Source organism: Brassica napus, chromosome A7, assembly GCF_020379485.1.
Source record: "Brassica napus cultivar Da-Ae chromosome A7, Da-Ae, whole genome shotgun sequence".
In the NCBI taxonomy this organism is placed as follows: domain Eukaryota; kingdom Viridiplantae; phylum Streptophyta; class Magnoliopsida; order Brassicales; family Brassicaceae; genus Brassica; species Brassica napus.
In genome coordinates, this window is record NC_063440.1 from 13,024,114 (window position 1) to 13,038,074 (window position 13,961).

General features: G+C 33.2%; 3 protein-coding genes and 1 pseudogene across 3 annotated transcripts; 3 read left to right on the plus strand and 1 right to left on the minus strand.

The window, feature by feature from the left end:
* The first annotated feature begins 136 nt into the window (after nt 1-136).
* LOC106358205 (indole glucosinolate O-methyltransferase 2-like) lies at nt 137-1,747 on the plus strand. Its single transcript, XM_013797956.3, has 3 exons — nt 137-800; nt 889-1,261; nt 1,356-1,747. Exons 1-3 carry the CDS (start codon nt 364-366, stop codon nt 1,653-1,655), a joined length of 1,110 nt encoding a protein of 369 aa, XP_013653410.1. The 5' UTR covers nt 137-363; the 3' UTR covers nt 1,656-1,747.
* A 2,282-nt stretch (nt 1,748-4,029) lies between these two features.
* Nucleotides 4,030-5,584, plus strand: LOC106356418 (indole glucosinolate O-methyltransferase 1-like). The gene is made up of 3 exons (XM_013796176.3): nt 4,030-4,613; nt 4,702-5,074; nt 5,154-5,584. The coding sequence occupies exons 1-3, from the start codon at nt 4,159-4,161 to the stop codon at nt 5,451-5,453; spliced, it is 1,128 nt and encodes a 375-aa protein (XP_013651630.1). The 5' UTR covers nt 4,030-4,158; the 3' UTR covers nt 5,454-5,584.
* A 273-nt stretch (nt 5,585-5,857) lies between these two features.
* On the minus strand, nt 5,858-7,821 carry LOC106356419 (early nodulin-like protein 1). Its single transcript, XM_013796177.3, has 4 exons — nt 7,451-7,821; nt 7,238-7,353; nt 6,348-6,740; nt 5,858-6,243 (listed from the first exon to the last, which is right to left on the minus strand). Exons 1-4 carry the CDS (start codon nt 7,608-7,610, stop codon nt 6,178-6,180), a joined length of 735 nt encoding a protein of 244 aa, XP_013651631.1. The 5' UTR covers nt 7,611-7,821; the 3' UTR covers nt 5,858-6,177.
* Nucleotides 7,822-9,715: 1,894 nt separating this feature from the next.
* LOC106355249 lies at nt 9,716-11,597 on the plus strand (annotated as a pseudogene).
* Nucleotides 11,598-13,961: the final 2,364 nt, after the last annotated feature.

Here is a 13,961-nt window from a genome sequence, read left to right on the forward strand (position 1 = left end):
TGTTGAAATTAAAATGCCTTGACTTCTACTAAAAAATGCCAACTAACTTAAAAACAAAATCTAATTGTTTCAGCCGCCAAAACTGGCTCTTACTTTTCTACATAAGACTCAGACTATTCAGCCAACCAAATGGATCGGCAAGCCGACGATATAATAAAATAAATTAAAGAAAGAAAGAGGAGGCTAAGCCTTAGCTATAAAAAGGAGAAACCAAGATCCATCATTTCATCATCCTCAACACTACACATAAGAAACAACTACACACACACACACATTCTCTATCTCTCTGTTCCCTTGCTTCTGATCAGTGTAATCACCAAGGCACCTTGAAGGAGAAGAAAGAAATATCATTAACAAAAAAAAATGGGAATCCTTTTTGAAGAAACCTTAAGCTCTAACCCCACAATCCAAATTGCTACCGATGATGATAATGAGTTGGGATTAATGGCCGTGAGAATAGCCAATGCTGCAGCCTTTCCAATGGTTCTCAAAGCTTCCCTTGAACTCGGTGTCTTTGACACTCTCTATGCCGCCTCTGTGTTCCTCTCACCATCTGAGATAGCAACTAGGCTACCAACTGCACCACGTAACCCAGGGGCGCCAGTTTTGTTGGACCGGATGCTTCGTCTACTCGCTAGCTACTCCATGGTCAAGTGTGATACGGTCCAATCTGGAAAGGGCGAGAGGGTCTACAGAGCCGAGCCAATTTGTAGGTTCTTCTTGAAAGATAACATTCAAGACATTGGATCCCTTGCTTCCCAAGTCATTGTCAATTTTGACAGCGTCTTCCTTAATACCTGGTAATTTTTTATTCATAGATTGAAAGTTATTACAACATTCAGTTTAAATATAATAAATCTTACCCTTATTGATACGCATTTTTCTCAGGGCCCAATTGAAAGATGTGGTGCTAGAAGGAGGAGATGCATTTGGCCGTGCACATGGTGGCATGAAACTCTTCGACTATATGGGAACAGATGAGAGATTCAGCAAGCTCTTTAACCAGACCGGATTTACCATCGCTGTCGTAAAGAAGGCTCTTGAAGTTTACCAAGGCTTCAACGGTGTAAATGTTTTAGTTGATGTGGGAGGAGGAGTTGGTAACACTCTTGGTGTTGTTACTTCCAAGTACCCCAATATTAAAGGTATTAATTTTGATCTGACATGTGCCTTGGCACAAGCACCTTCATACCCTGGGGTGGAACATGTCGCCGGAGATATGTTTGTGGATGTTCCAACCGGAGACGCCATGATCTTGAAAGTATGTTTAGTAACTCTCTTTTCATAACACATATTCAAGTACGTATGTATGTAGTACTTCGTACTTATTTCTTTTGATTGTTTTTGAATTGCAGCGTATACTTCATGATTGGACTGACGAGGACTGCGTGAAGATTCTTAAAAACTGCTGGAAATCACTTCCTGAAAATGGTAAAGTAGTTGTCATAGAGCTAGTCACTCCTGATAGTGCTGAGAGTGGAGATATCAACTCGAACATTGCTTTTGATATGGATATGTTGATGTTCACACAATGTTCTGGTGGAAAAGAGAGATCTCGAGCTGAGTTTGAAGCGTTAGCCGCAGAGTCTGGCTTCACCCATTGCAAATTCGTTTGCCAAGCTTACCACTGCTGGGTTATTGAGTTCTGTAAATAAAAGGTTTAAATTAATGGTTAATCCAATGTAATGTCTCAATTCGTCTTCTTGCTGTAATACAGCTTCAAGCAATAAAAATATTTAATTTATCATTGTCTCTCTACTCTCTAGGAACTAGTTCTAATTAACTGAATTCAGATTTACCCACCTTTTACTCTTACAAATGTAGAAACAATCATCGTCCCCAAAAGCTATGCAAAGCTAGTTTTTCTCCACATATACTATTCAGCCACCGAGCTGGACCCACGAGCCAGTGATATACTTAAATTGAATGTTATAGAATAAAAATTAATAAATTAAAAAGAGAAGAATCTAAGCTTAATGAACCTATAAAATGACAAAACACTAAATCCTGGAAAATTTCTATTATTGAAAATGGTTGAAGAATCTAAAGCTTGTTCATAACTATAGAATGTTATCATAAAAAAATTATCTGACCAAAGATATATTTAAGTTAATCATTGTTAGCCAATTTCAAGAACAATCCCTTTGGAAACAAAGGTTGTACCAAAAGAAAAGAGCATATACAATTCTCATATATACAATCTATATTTATGAAATATGAACCGAACGTTTTATTATGCACCACATACACAATATATAATTAAGAGATTCGAAATTATGAAATCACGTGGAATGTATTTCATTGTAATTATTAGGAAAATTAATATTTATGTGTAAATTAGATTTTTATTCTAAAAACTATTTAGATAATTATACAGTTTGTATAAATAACTCTATTTGTTCGCTAATGAATAAATCTGCAAAACAGTTATGTTTCCTCCAAACTTATCGTTTTATTATTTTGGCTTCTATGTTCGTAGCATGGATCTTCTTATGTTCATAACGAAATAATTTAGGATGTGTATCATGTCTTTAAGTTAGTTGATAAGGTTGAATTATATAAGTTGAAATTAAGATAAGTAAAAATTAAGTATATTAAATCATATGTTTAAATATGAAACAAAACCACTAACTAAATACCATGCTCGCATATGGTTTTGGAGGAAAATAAATATTAAAGTTTGTTTTGGTGTGATGTCATTTATTTGAATTATTATCTTTTTGCAAAAAAAAAAAATGCAACTTTCTTTGTATAACCACTCATTGCCTCCCTTACATAACCATGCGAAAACAAAGGCAGTTTAGGTCGCACACGTAACGTATGTAATTTTTTTTTTGGAGTAATATGTTAAATTTATTCAAGAAAAAAGCTTTGGTACATCATGTGTAACTTGATTTTGTTTAACTGAACATTTTAACTAAAAGATAGCCTTACACCCGACATAAAAATTTGAAATTTATGCTTGTGAAGCAAAACCATCGCTGCAAAAGAGCTCCATGCTTTTGACTCCCCATTGCTGAGATAGACAGGCCATTGTTCCTGACTTGGCGGTCAATAAACCGGACCAGGGATGCGACTGGCACCGGTACTGAACCATTGTAATTTACTTATTTTGGTCCATTATAAGGCTGCTTTTAGAAGAAAAAAAAACTCAAGTATCTTATGATTAATTGGTGTAACTAATCCTAAATTATGTTCTGATCATTGAGTCCTAGATAATATAGTTAATGAAGTTTGACAATCCAAATTCTTGTGACCTTCCTGGAAGGACAACTCATGATGGAGGCCATAAAGGTCAACGTAATGTTACACTCACAAACTGAAGAATCAATATTTATATTGCCTTCCTATGTTGTAATCGTTCTAATCAAGTGGCAGCTTGCGTTTTCTCGAGTATATTATAATATTATGTCGATCAAATTGAAGAACAAAAAAAGATACATAGATACATGTAAAGATTGTTGTCCAAAAAAAAAAATACATGTAATTTTTTTTGTTACAATTAACGATCTACCATTCGAAGCCTAAAACACACTCTTTGGTTGACACAGTGATTAATTTAGGGTGTAACTGGTAAAACAATGAATAAATTGATGGAATGAAAAAAATTGAAATTATAAGAATGGAATACAGTAAAAAATAGAATCGTATTCATTTCATTCATTTATAACCAAATTTGTTTTAGAATCATTCATTTTTGTATTTATCTATTTTTTGTGGATTGATGGAATGAATATTTCATTCAATTCATGTCAAATGGTGAATTAATAGAATAAGACATTCCACATCATTTCATTCCAAAAATTAACAATCCAGTTGCATAACAGCCTAAGTAAATCTCTCTTTTGAACATTGACTTTATAAACCAACTGACTTGAAACAAAGACTGGTTCTTACTTAGAGAGACTGTTTCAGCCGCCAAGAATGGTTCTTACTTAGAGACACTATTCAGCCAGCCAAATGGACCGGCACACCACCAGTATTATTAATTGAAATTAAATAAGTAAAAATAAGCCTTGGTTATAAAAAGAAGTAACAAAGATCCATCAAATCATCATCATACTCAAACACTACATAGAACAAAACACACAACATCAGCCTCTCTCTCTCTCAATATATTTGCTTCTAATCAGTGTGGTAACTGACGGTGAAAGAAAAATGCTAAAAGAAAAAAAAATGGGAATCCTTTTTGAAGAAACCGGAAGCTCTGACCCCAAAACCCAAATTGTTATTGATGATGATAATGAACTGGGTTTGATGGCCGTGAGACTAGCCAATGCTGCCGCCTTTCCGATGGTTCTCAAAGCTGCTCTTGAGCTCGGTGTCTTTGACACTCTCTACGCCGCCTCTGTGTTCCTCTCACCTTCAGAGATAGCATCTAGGCTACCAACCACACCTCGTAACCCAGGGGCGCCAGTTTTGTTGGACCAGATGCTTCGTCTACTCGCTAGCTATTCCATGGTCAAGTGTGATACGGTCCAAGCTGGAAAGGGCGAGAGGGTCTACAGAGCCGAGCCAATTTGTAGGTTTTTCTTGAAAGATAACATTCAAGACATTGGATCCCTTGCTTCCCAAGTCATTGTCAACTTTGACAGCGTCTTCCTTAATACCTGGTAATTTTCTATTCATAGATTGAAAGTAACTACAACATTCAGTTTAAATACAATAAATCTTACCCTTATTGATACGCATTTTTCTCAGGGCCCAATTGAAAGATGTGGTGCTAGAAGGAGGAGATGCATTTGGCCGTGCACATGGTGGCATGAAATTCTTCGACTATATGGGAACAGATGAGAGATTCAGCAAGCTCTTTAACCAGACCGGATTCACAATTGCAGTTGTGAAGAAGGCTCTTGAAGTCTACGAAGGCTTCAAAGATGTGGAAGTGTTGGTTGATGTAGGAGGAGGAGTTGGCAACACCCTTGGTGTTGTTACTTCTAAATACCCTCATATTAAGGGTATTAATTTTGATCTGACTTGTGCCTTGGCACAAGCACCTTCTTACCATGGTGTAGAACATGTGGCCGGAGATATGTTTGTGGATGTTCCAACTGGAGATGCCATGATCTTGAAAGTAAGTGTTCAACAACTCTTTTATCTTAACACATTTTTATTACTTTGTACTTACTTTGGGGTTTTTAATTGTTTTACAGCGTATACTTCATGATTGGACTGATGAAGACTGTGTAAAAATTCTTAAAAACTGTTGGAAATCACTACCAGAAAACGGTAAAGTTGTTGTCATAGAATTAGTCACTCCTGATGATGCAGAGAATGGTGACATCAACGCAAACATTGCCTTTGACATGGACATGTTGATGTTCACCCAATGTTCCGGTGGGAAAGAGAGGTCACGAGCTGAGTTTGAAGCTTTGGCTGCAGCTTCTGGCTTCAACCATTGCAAATTCGTTTGCCAGGCTTATCACTGCTGGATTATTGAGTTCTGTAAATAAAATGTATAAGAATACAAACCTAAATCTACATAATAACCAAGTTTCAATTCTTTGTTTTTAATGAATAATGAGCATATACCTTTTTTGAATTCTAGCAATTTCATACAAAAACGAAGCTTCTTATTTTATCTAATTGTACTCTTTAAGAACAAGATTTAATTAAATTTTGTCACAAGTCACAAGTGCATATTCATTACTCAACGGTCGGCTAGTTCCATTTGTTTCCTTCCTCTTTGTCTTAAGTCAATTGCTTGTCGTCATGTATTCACGAAATATAACGGCTATTTCTCTAATTTAATGTCTTATTCATCCCGTTATTCCAAAAGATCAACAGAATCTTGTTCACATTAATCTTCAAATGATTTTAAATCTAATTTCCCTCTATATCTGTCTATATTCTATAATCCGAAATTAAAATTAAAACTAAAAGGAAATGTCAGTGTATAGTACAGGTCGACTAAAGCAAGCTATACATTCTGAAAAGAAATCTGAGACATTTGAGTGAGTAGCTAGTGGAGACCACAAAGAGATTAGAAAGAAACAAACAACATTGATTTATAGCACATCGCCCTAAGATTCTCACAAGAGACCACCTAACCATAAGAGCAAAAGGGAGAATGCATGATTACAAGATTAACCTTAAGTTGTAATTAGCAATTAAGATCAGAAAACGTAATCATTCCTCCCTTGTAAAGCTACTGCTATAGAAAACCTTCTTCTCTCTCTAGAGTAGATAAAACATGGCTACACAAGACAAAACTAGCTTCAGCTTTACTGTCATCATCATCACCTGCACACACACACAACATCAAACATTCCTATAAATAAATTCAATTCGTATTGAAAAGAAAATATAATATTTATGTGTGTTTATTGTTGTTGCACTGAGTGTACCTGACGTGCTGAATTTTTGGAAGTGGTGGGCAAAGGGTTAATGGAAGTGGAGTCGACATCTCCGGTGGGAAGTGGCACAGCCGGATTACTGTTGATGAACGGAACTCCGTCTCCTGGTACCGACACCGACGTGATCTCTGACGGAGATGGTCCCGGAGAGACAGCTGAACCTTCCCTTGGACCTAATGGCCATGGGTAAGAAGGAGATGATGAGACCACTCCTCCTTCCGAGACAGGAACAGGAGCGACTGCTGGTGTTGGTGGTTGTGACGGTGGAGATGCATTGGCGAGGATGACTTGAACTGAGAGCTTCTGGTTGAGTTGGCAGGTCTTGAGATGAGATGTGTTGTTCTTGAAAGAAAAGTAGTAAGAGCCTGTTCTTGATGGGTACCACTGCATTTGAATTAAGGAACCATACAAAGATTACTAGAGTGAAAGTTAACATGTTTAGGTTTGAAACTTCGAAATCTAAGAATGTAAAAGGAAGATTTGATTATCATTGAGCCTTGAACATATGACTTTTTGTGTATAAAACTATGACTCTTTAATCAATTTAACGGTGTGTTCCAAAAAAAAATCAAGTTAACTTTTTTTTCTTGTCAGAACAAAGCATTGGATTTAAGTTATATTTAATACTAATCCACTGAAACTATTAAATTAATGATGAAAAGAGGGTTTCAGACATGAAACTTAGGAAAACAGAGGAATAGGCTTTTCTTTGTCAATCTCAAGAACAGAGAGGAAAAAGGGCAACTAGTAAATATCAAAACTTTATGAAATTTTAGAGGAACCCGTATTAATTTCAGACCCTTTCAAGCAATTAACCAGATTATTTTCAAAATTTGTAACGAATTAAGAGAAATGTGAATGTGAAAAAGAAATATATATACCGTGAAGGAGGTGGAGTTATGTTTTGTAAGAAGAGTGGCTTGAGTGAAGTTGCAGACATTGAATGCATCTTTAGTCCTGAAGATGTAGAGATCGTATCCGTACTTGTGTCTGAAAACTGGAGGAATAAGAACCAACAGCAAAAAAAAATCGTTAATTAAGAGAAAATCTAGCAAAATAGGAGAAATAAAAGGACTACTTGAAAATACACTTACTAACGGAGTCGCCGACATGGACAACGGGAGTTTTCCAGACAGAGACACCATCCACGAGAAACGTGGCGGAGAGAGAAGGACGGGAAAAGAGAGAGAGGAAGCAGAAGAAGAAGACCAGCATTAAGGAGGAGGAAGAGAGATGTTTCTGATATGAAACCATTTTTTTTGCTTGAAATGGGGAGAAGCCTAGGTTAAGAGATTGTGAACAAAAAAGAGGTAAAGAACTTCAATGATGTCTTCCCTTTTTATCTTTGCAGGCTTCTCTCTCACTCGTAGTAGGTCAAAAGAGAGGTTAGTGTGCCTATGGAGCTTAGGGAGAAGAGATGAAAGAAAGAGAAGAGTATTTTGAAAAGTGTGGAGTGAGTGTCTGTCTGTTTTACTTTTATGTGTCTGTGTTGAATAAATGGAGAAGATTGAGAATTTTGAGGAGTGTTTTTTTATTTGTTAAAATTTTCCATAACTATACTGAATTAACAACGAAATGAAAATTATTCGAGTTTGAATTATGAGTACCAGGTACAAGTTTGCATATAAAAAAAAACATTTTGACTAGTTTAAGCCTATAACTACTTTTCTTTCTTGGATTTGTTTAACTAGACTCTTATCTTCTATCTTGTATGCTTCAAAAAATTAATATAAAAACAGTATTCTTACATATCTAGATCAGATTGATTACTCTTGTTTGAACCAAACTAACACTGCTCATGGTTTATTAGTTCAAGAATAAGATTGGAAGAAGTAAATTTATAGAAGAGAGGTATAAATCTCATGGTTTATTAGTTCAAGAATAAGATTGGAAGACAGCTGATCTATAGAAAGAAAGGTTTCTCTGTAAGCAAATAAGCAACTATAGTAAATGGTTTAAGAAATAAAGGTGCCATCATTTTTATCACGGGAAATAATGCTGTACCGATAGAAATCTGACAAAAGAGTGTGAACCATCAAAAAAAAACTTACAACTATAAAGAGGCATATAAATAACAAAGAGTAAAAGCAATAAAGAGAGAATTATATAACTAGATAATGATGGTAATTGTGATTCTTAAATCATTAAGCCTGTGATTTAACCCCAACATGTTTCTGATGATCCCTAATTTCCCTTTGATTTTATAATTATCTTCTACAATTTTTTTTTTGTTATTAGAAACTTTTCTCTCTTTTATCAAACCAAAACAGAAGGAAATGTAGCCAATTTACTTGTGGACTCTCGACACAACTTCATGGGCTGGAGGCAATTAATTAAACGCATATCTTAGGTCATAGGAGCCATCAATGACAATCTTATATTTTGTTAAAGATAATTTGAAATATTAAATGCCTTTCGTTCCTCCTTATTTCTTGAAATTTCTTGCATGCGATCTTTATCTTAGTTTAATTAACATATGTCAAAATAGTTAAACCGACGTATAGATCAAAACGAATAAACTCCAAACATAACTGTTCCAAAATCCAACATACTGCTCAAAAACAAACTTAACCTTAAGAGATTTGTCTTTGCTTGAAGTGTGTTCCTTATGTAAGATAATTAAATTCACTCATTTTAATTCGCAGTGTTGCAAGAAAATGAATAGAGCAAATCGGTATAAACAAATGAGACGAGCATGGTCCAGCTTTTCTAATTTGTATTAGAACCATACGGACGGCACAGCCTTTTGTTCACACGTCTCGTCGTATTTGTGTTTAGCTTTATGCATATGCTAAAACGACAAGTACTACGTGACAAAACGCGAGCTTCGGCCAAACCCCCAAAAATCCGTTGCCGTTTCTTTTCATGGACTTCATGTATATAAATTTTCTTTTAGATAATCAATGCATGTGGTTAAAGCGCAAAATACAAAGAGTACAAAAGTTTGCAATTCTTCATAACGTAAATTCAAAATAATTAATGTGAACCAGGACTCTTCAGATATATGAATGTCTAAAACATGTGATCATACAAACGTAATTTGAAAAGTATATATAAGGTGCGAAAGTGGCTTATTGAAGTCATGATTTAGCTTACGTGATCTCATTTCGCTCTGAATGTTGAGAGATCATAGAGTGTGCATTTAGTTGAGAGATGTTTGAATGACTTAACAAACACGACATTCACATTTGGTTAATTATGGCGTTTCCAGGAATTACGAATATCAGTTAATATCTTGTTAAAAGAATCAGTACATGTGATTCTATGTTTTGATGATAAGAACATGTTGGAAGTCAGGGATTCAAACGTTAGTACATTTTATTTGTTCTCTTGTGATAGTTCCAAGAAGTGACTCAGCTGTTTGCATCATATGGAGTTTGGGACATGGATCTTCATCATGTCACCAAAGAAATTGGTTAGTTTTCAGTTCTTACTTGTGTTGTTCATTCTTGCAGTGAGATCATTGATCCCGCGGCAATATTTTCTATGCTTTATGGGAGTGAACATTTTGAAGAATACATAGGGCAGCTTGATGTGGTGTCAATGGCTTCACTTTATATCCTCTCTGAAAGGGATCAGATTGATACTAAAATGATCATAGAAAAAAAGAGGGTGAACTTATCATCTATCAATATGTCCTGCTTAATGAAAAGCCTTTAATTACCTTCCCTTTCTGACATACATCAACCACGAAACATGAGAAACCATATCTAAATTTTGTTAACTCTTCTCACACTCTGTTGAGAAGGTTAAAAATCTGTTCCTGAGAGACAGTTGTTTAGATTATTAGAAGGGATAAAAGAATTGTGCTTGACATTGCACTTGGACATAGAGTATTCACCCTTTTATTCTTATTTGCTAACCATGTTAGATTGCTTTTGGTTTCAGGCTGTTGAGAAGAAAAGAAAGAGAAGAGAAGCTTGCACATATTCTTAAGGACCGCCTCAACGTTCAACCTATATGTCACGAACAAAGACAATTTATTAGCAATGTTAAAGCTGAAGTAGCAAGACTCTCAAATGCAGGTAACATGTTATGTAGCATATTGTTCTCCTTTCATAATTCATACTTTCTCTTTCAATCAATGCCATTTCTGTGATAAAGAAAGCAGACTCACCTCCTTATATATCTATTCTTCAACAGCATACGGTGTGGAAACGTTGTAACACAATCAGATATATATGTATATGTATGACAAGCGGTGAAAGATAGCTTGGGAAGAAAGATATATACCTCGATGTACCCTTTTGTTGCTGAATGGTTTTGGACGAAAGGTCACCTCATCAAATCCCAAGTGACAGCTGCAACAGGTTAGTGACATAGGAACTAGGAAGAAAGGCAACTTCATCAAGATCATTCATATCAGGTTCTACAAGTTGTAGTGTTGGTTATATAGTGAACATCAGTTCAGCCACTGAAAAGAAACCTTAAGAATACTTTCCTAGCCTTCTAGAACTTGGACTCAGGTTCTTCAAGTTCCCACTGCCAAGAGAGATCTTCGTGCAAGGGCCAGGGGGTTAAAAAATTTGGGGAAGATCTTCAGGTAAGTATGTTGACATTTGCTTCTTGGAGAATATAGTGCATATTTTTTTTTTTTTTTGCTTAAAATATAGTGCATATTTGTTCAACATATTCATTAGAGAAACCAGAAGGAAAGACTGATTAACAAGACTATAACTTTCTGGTCGTATAGAAGAGCAAGAAGATAGCCAGTGAGGGTTATCCTTTAGTAAGAGCCGAACTTCACAAAATATACGGAAACTGTCAAGACCGTGATGCATCCACATGACCAAAATCCGATGAAGCATCTCATTCTACTTTTGGGCCTCAGGTACATCCATCTCCTTCCTCCTTAATTATCCTCTCTATCAACTACACACATTATGTACGTATTACTAGTATTTTCTTACATCAAACATATATAACTGACTGAACATGACATTGTTTCACACTGTGAGACACAGCTCCATGTTCGTAATGTGATTGAGATTCAAAAATCATTTATCGTAGATGTTAATAGGACGTGATGGTATATGAGAGATGATAAGATACTAGTATACTACTGACTGTGTTGGGAATACTATTACGTAGCCGTAGCAAACTAGTTGACTCATAGTCTCTCTCTTACATATATTGCTCTGAATTCCTGGATAGCAACAGTGTAATTGCAACTCTGAAAACTCATGAAATGCAATTTATGTAGGAACAGTGCCGGTTATGGGCGGTCAGTGCGACCGCCTGGACCCACTCCATTTTCTTGTTTTTTTTTTGTTTTTATTAATATTCATGTATTAGATTTAAATTTAGATAGTGTTATAAAAGTGATGATATAAAATATTTTAATCAAAAATAAATAAAAACATGTAAATCAACACTTTGTTTTAAAAATACTTTTAATAATCATGAAAATTTTAAAAATTAATAATAATAGAGCTTAAAAATATTTGTGGCCCTATAATGATATTAGCCGACATATGTAAGAACTAGAAAACCCTCATGTGGAAGCGAGCATAATTAATAAGGGTTCTTAGAGCATCATTATCCAAAGTTTCTTAGGATGGAGTTCTTAAGGAAATATAAGAAACTGTTTCTTAATTTTTAATTAAAAAGTTAAGAAACTGTTTCTTAAAGTAGTAAACCTAAGATACCCTGGATAAGGATGCTCTTAGAGTGGAGTTCTTAACAGAATATAAAAAACCGTCTTTTTACTTTTAACTAAAATAGCTAAGAATCGGCTCTTAAATATCTTATTTAGGAACTGTTTTTTAGTTTTTTTAGTCAAAAGTTAAGAGACAATTTCTTATATTCCGCTAAGAGTTTCACCCTAAAACCCCCTCATTAATCATGCTCTAAGTTTGGAGATGAGAAATTCAACTATTACTTTCCCAGAGACCGCGTCACCTAGACACTCTCAAGTCAGACAAAAGATTGTGAGAGGTAATTTTCATTGTGTTCATATAATATTTTCAAATCAAAGCCATTTTGCATTTTTTTTTTTTTTTGAAACAAAGCCATTTTGCATATATAGCGGTAAACATTATGTAATTTGATTATTGTTAGTAGGAGAAATTATTGGATCTTTGAAAAGCACATGAAATCTCATCTCTATATATCTTATCTATTAAAACATAAGTTATGACTTCTTTCATGTGTGATATTTCATTTTAGATCATCTCTTAGAAAATTATCACATTTAATTATCATATTATTCATTTTTATAATAATTATAATCAAAAATATATATTATTAATATCTTAACAAAATCAACAATATACTATTTTTAAGGAGAATCTCAAAAAATTCACTATTAATATATGCTAAATCCAAAAATCTGTATCAATCAATTAAATATAGTTAAATATACCAACTGATTTATAAAAAAAAATTATTTTAACCCTTTAATCTAATAATTATTAACAACATTATTAATTATTTTCTAGACCATTAACTATTTTTTAGGTCATGTCATTAAAAAAAATCATATGTTATGCAATCATAATATATGATTATATATACATATGATCGTGTATACTATTTTTAGCATTATATTATGCAGCCATAACATATGATTATTGTTATTACTTTGATGATTACAAAAAATTATCACAACATATGATTGTTCTTTAATATAACTAGCTATCTTTATCAAATTAATACCATTCTAAAACATATAACATAATTTTTTGTAATCATATAATACTTTGATGATTACAAAAATGTATCACAAGATAATAACATATGATTGTTCTTTAATATAATTAACAATCTTTATCAAATTAATACCATTCTAAAAACATATAATATAATTGTTTATAATCATATAACAAAATTTAAAATATATTTAATAATTATAATCTATTAGACGTATTTTATATCGTGGTTTTAAAATTTATTTATTTTACCAATAGTATATTTGTAAATCACAAAAATATTATTTACATAACATTTATAACAAAAAGATCTAAAATTTTTTAAAAATATTCTACTTTTTAAAATTAAACTAACCACACAATTACGAAATTATAAAATCTTAAAAATCACTTATATCTCATTTTTAGTATAGTTTACAAAAACTATAAATACTTGCAAATAAATAGTAAAAATTATATTAAAATTACATAAAAAATAGATTTTATTAAATACTTTGATGATTAGAAAAAGTAATGAATACCATGTTTTTATACCTTTATATTAGTGTTAAAACTAATCAATTATCAGCTGAAATAATATCTAGAGTTTACAACGCTATGCTGAAACGTCGTCAAGCTCTCTCTGGAATGTTGTTCAAACGTTAAATCTAAATTGAAACATAATTTGATATATAAAATAAATTGTAATCTATATAATAGAAAAACATATAGCATATTTTTGTCTGTGAAAAAAATGTATATACAAATATAGATGTACTAATATATATAATCAACTAAATGACATTATTTTCAATTTTTCACTTGATATTTAGATTTTTTCACACCAATTAAAGAAAAACAATAATTTTCAAATTCACCTAATCATAATTCAATCAATAAAAAAGCTAACTGGAGAATATAAAAATTATAAAAAATAAATAAATAAATAAATTTGCATTGAAAATTAAAAATATCA

What these genes read in the sequence shown, in the direction of transcription:
- LOC106358205 (XM_013797956.3), top strand. Translation starts at nt 364, where the DNA reads ATGGGAATCCTTTTTGAAGAAACCTTAAGCTCTAACCCCACAATCCAA. An exon ending in AGCGTCTTCCTTAATACCTG is followed by an intron (nt 801 to 888) that starts GTAATTTTTTAT and finishes CATTTTTCTCAG; the next exon opens with GGCCCAATTGAAAGATGTGG. An exon ending in GAGACGCCATGATCTTGAAA is followed by an intron (nt 1,262 to 1,355) that starts GTATGTTTAGTA and finishes TTTGAATTGCAG; the next exon opens with CGTATACTTCATGATTGGAC.
- LOC106356418 (XM_013796176.3), top strand. Translation starts at nt 4,159, where the DNA reads ATGCTAAAAGAAAAAAAAATGGGAATCCTTTTTGAAGAAACCGGAAGC. An exon ending in AGCGTCTTCCTTAATACCTG is followed by an intron (nt 4,614 to 4,701) that starts GTAATTTTCTAT and finishes CATTTTTCTCAG; the next exon opens with GGCCCAATTGAAAGATGTGG. An exon ending in GAGATGCCATGATCTTGAAA is followed by an intron (nt 5,075 to 5,153) that starts GTAAGTGTTCAA and finishes ATTGTTTTACAG; the next exon opens with CGTATACTTCATGATTGGAC.
- LOC106356419 (XM_013796177.3), bottom strand. Translation starts at nt 7,610, where the DNA reads ATGGTTTCATATCAGAAACATCTCTCTTCCTCCTCCTTAATGCTGGTC. An exon ending in ATAACTCCACCTCCTTCACG is followed by an intron (nt 6,741 to 7,237) that starts GTATATATATTT and finishes ATTCAAATGCAG; the next exon opens with TGGTACCCATCAAGAACAGG. An exon ending in CCAAAAATTCAGCACGTCAG is followed by an intron (nt 6,244 to 6,347) that starts GTACACTCAGTG and finishes GTGTGTGTGCAG; the next exon opens with GTGATGATGATGACAGTAAA.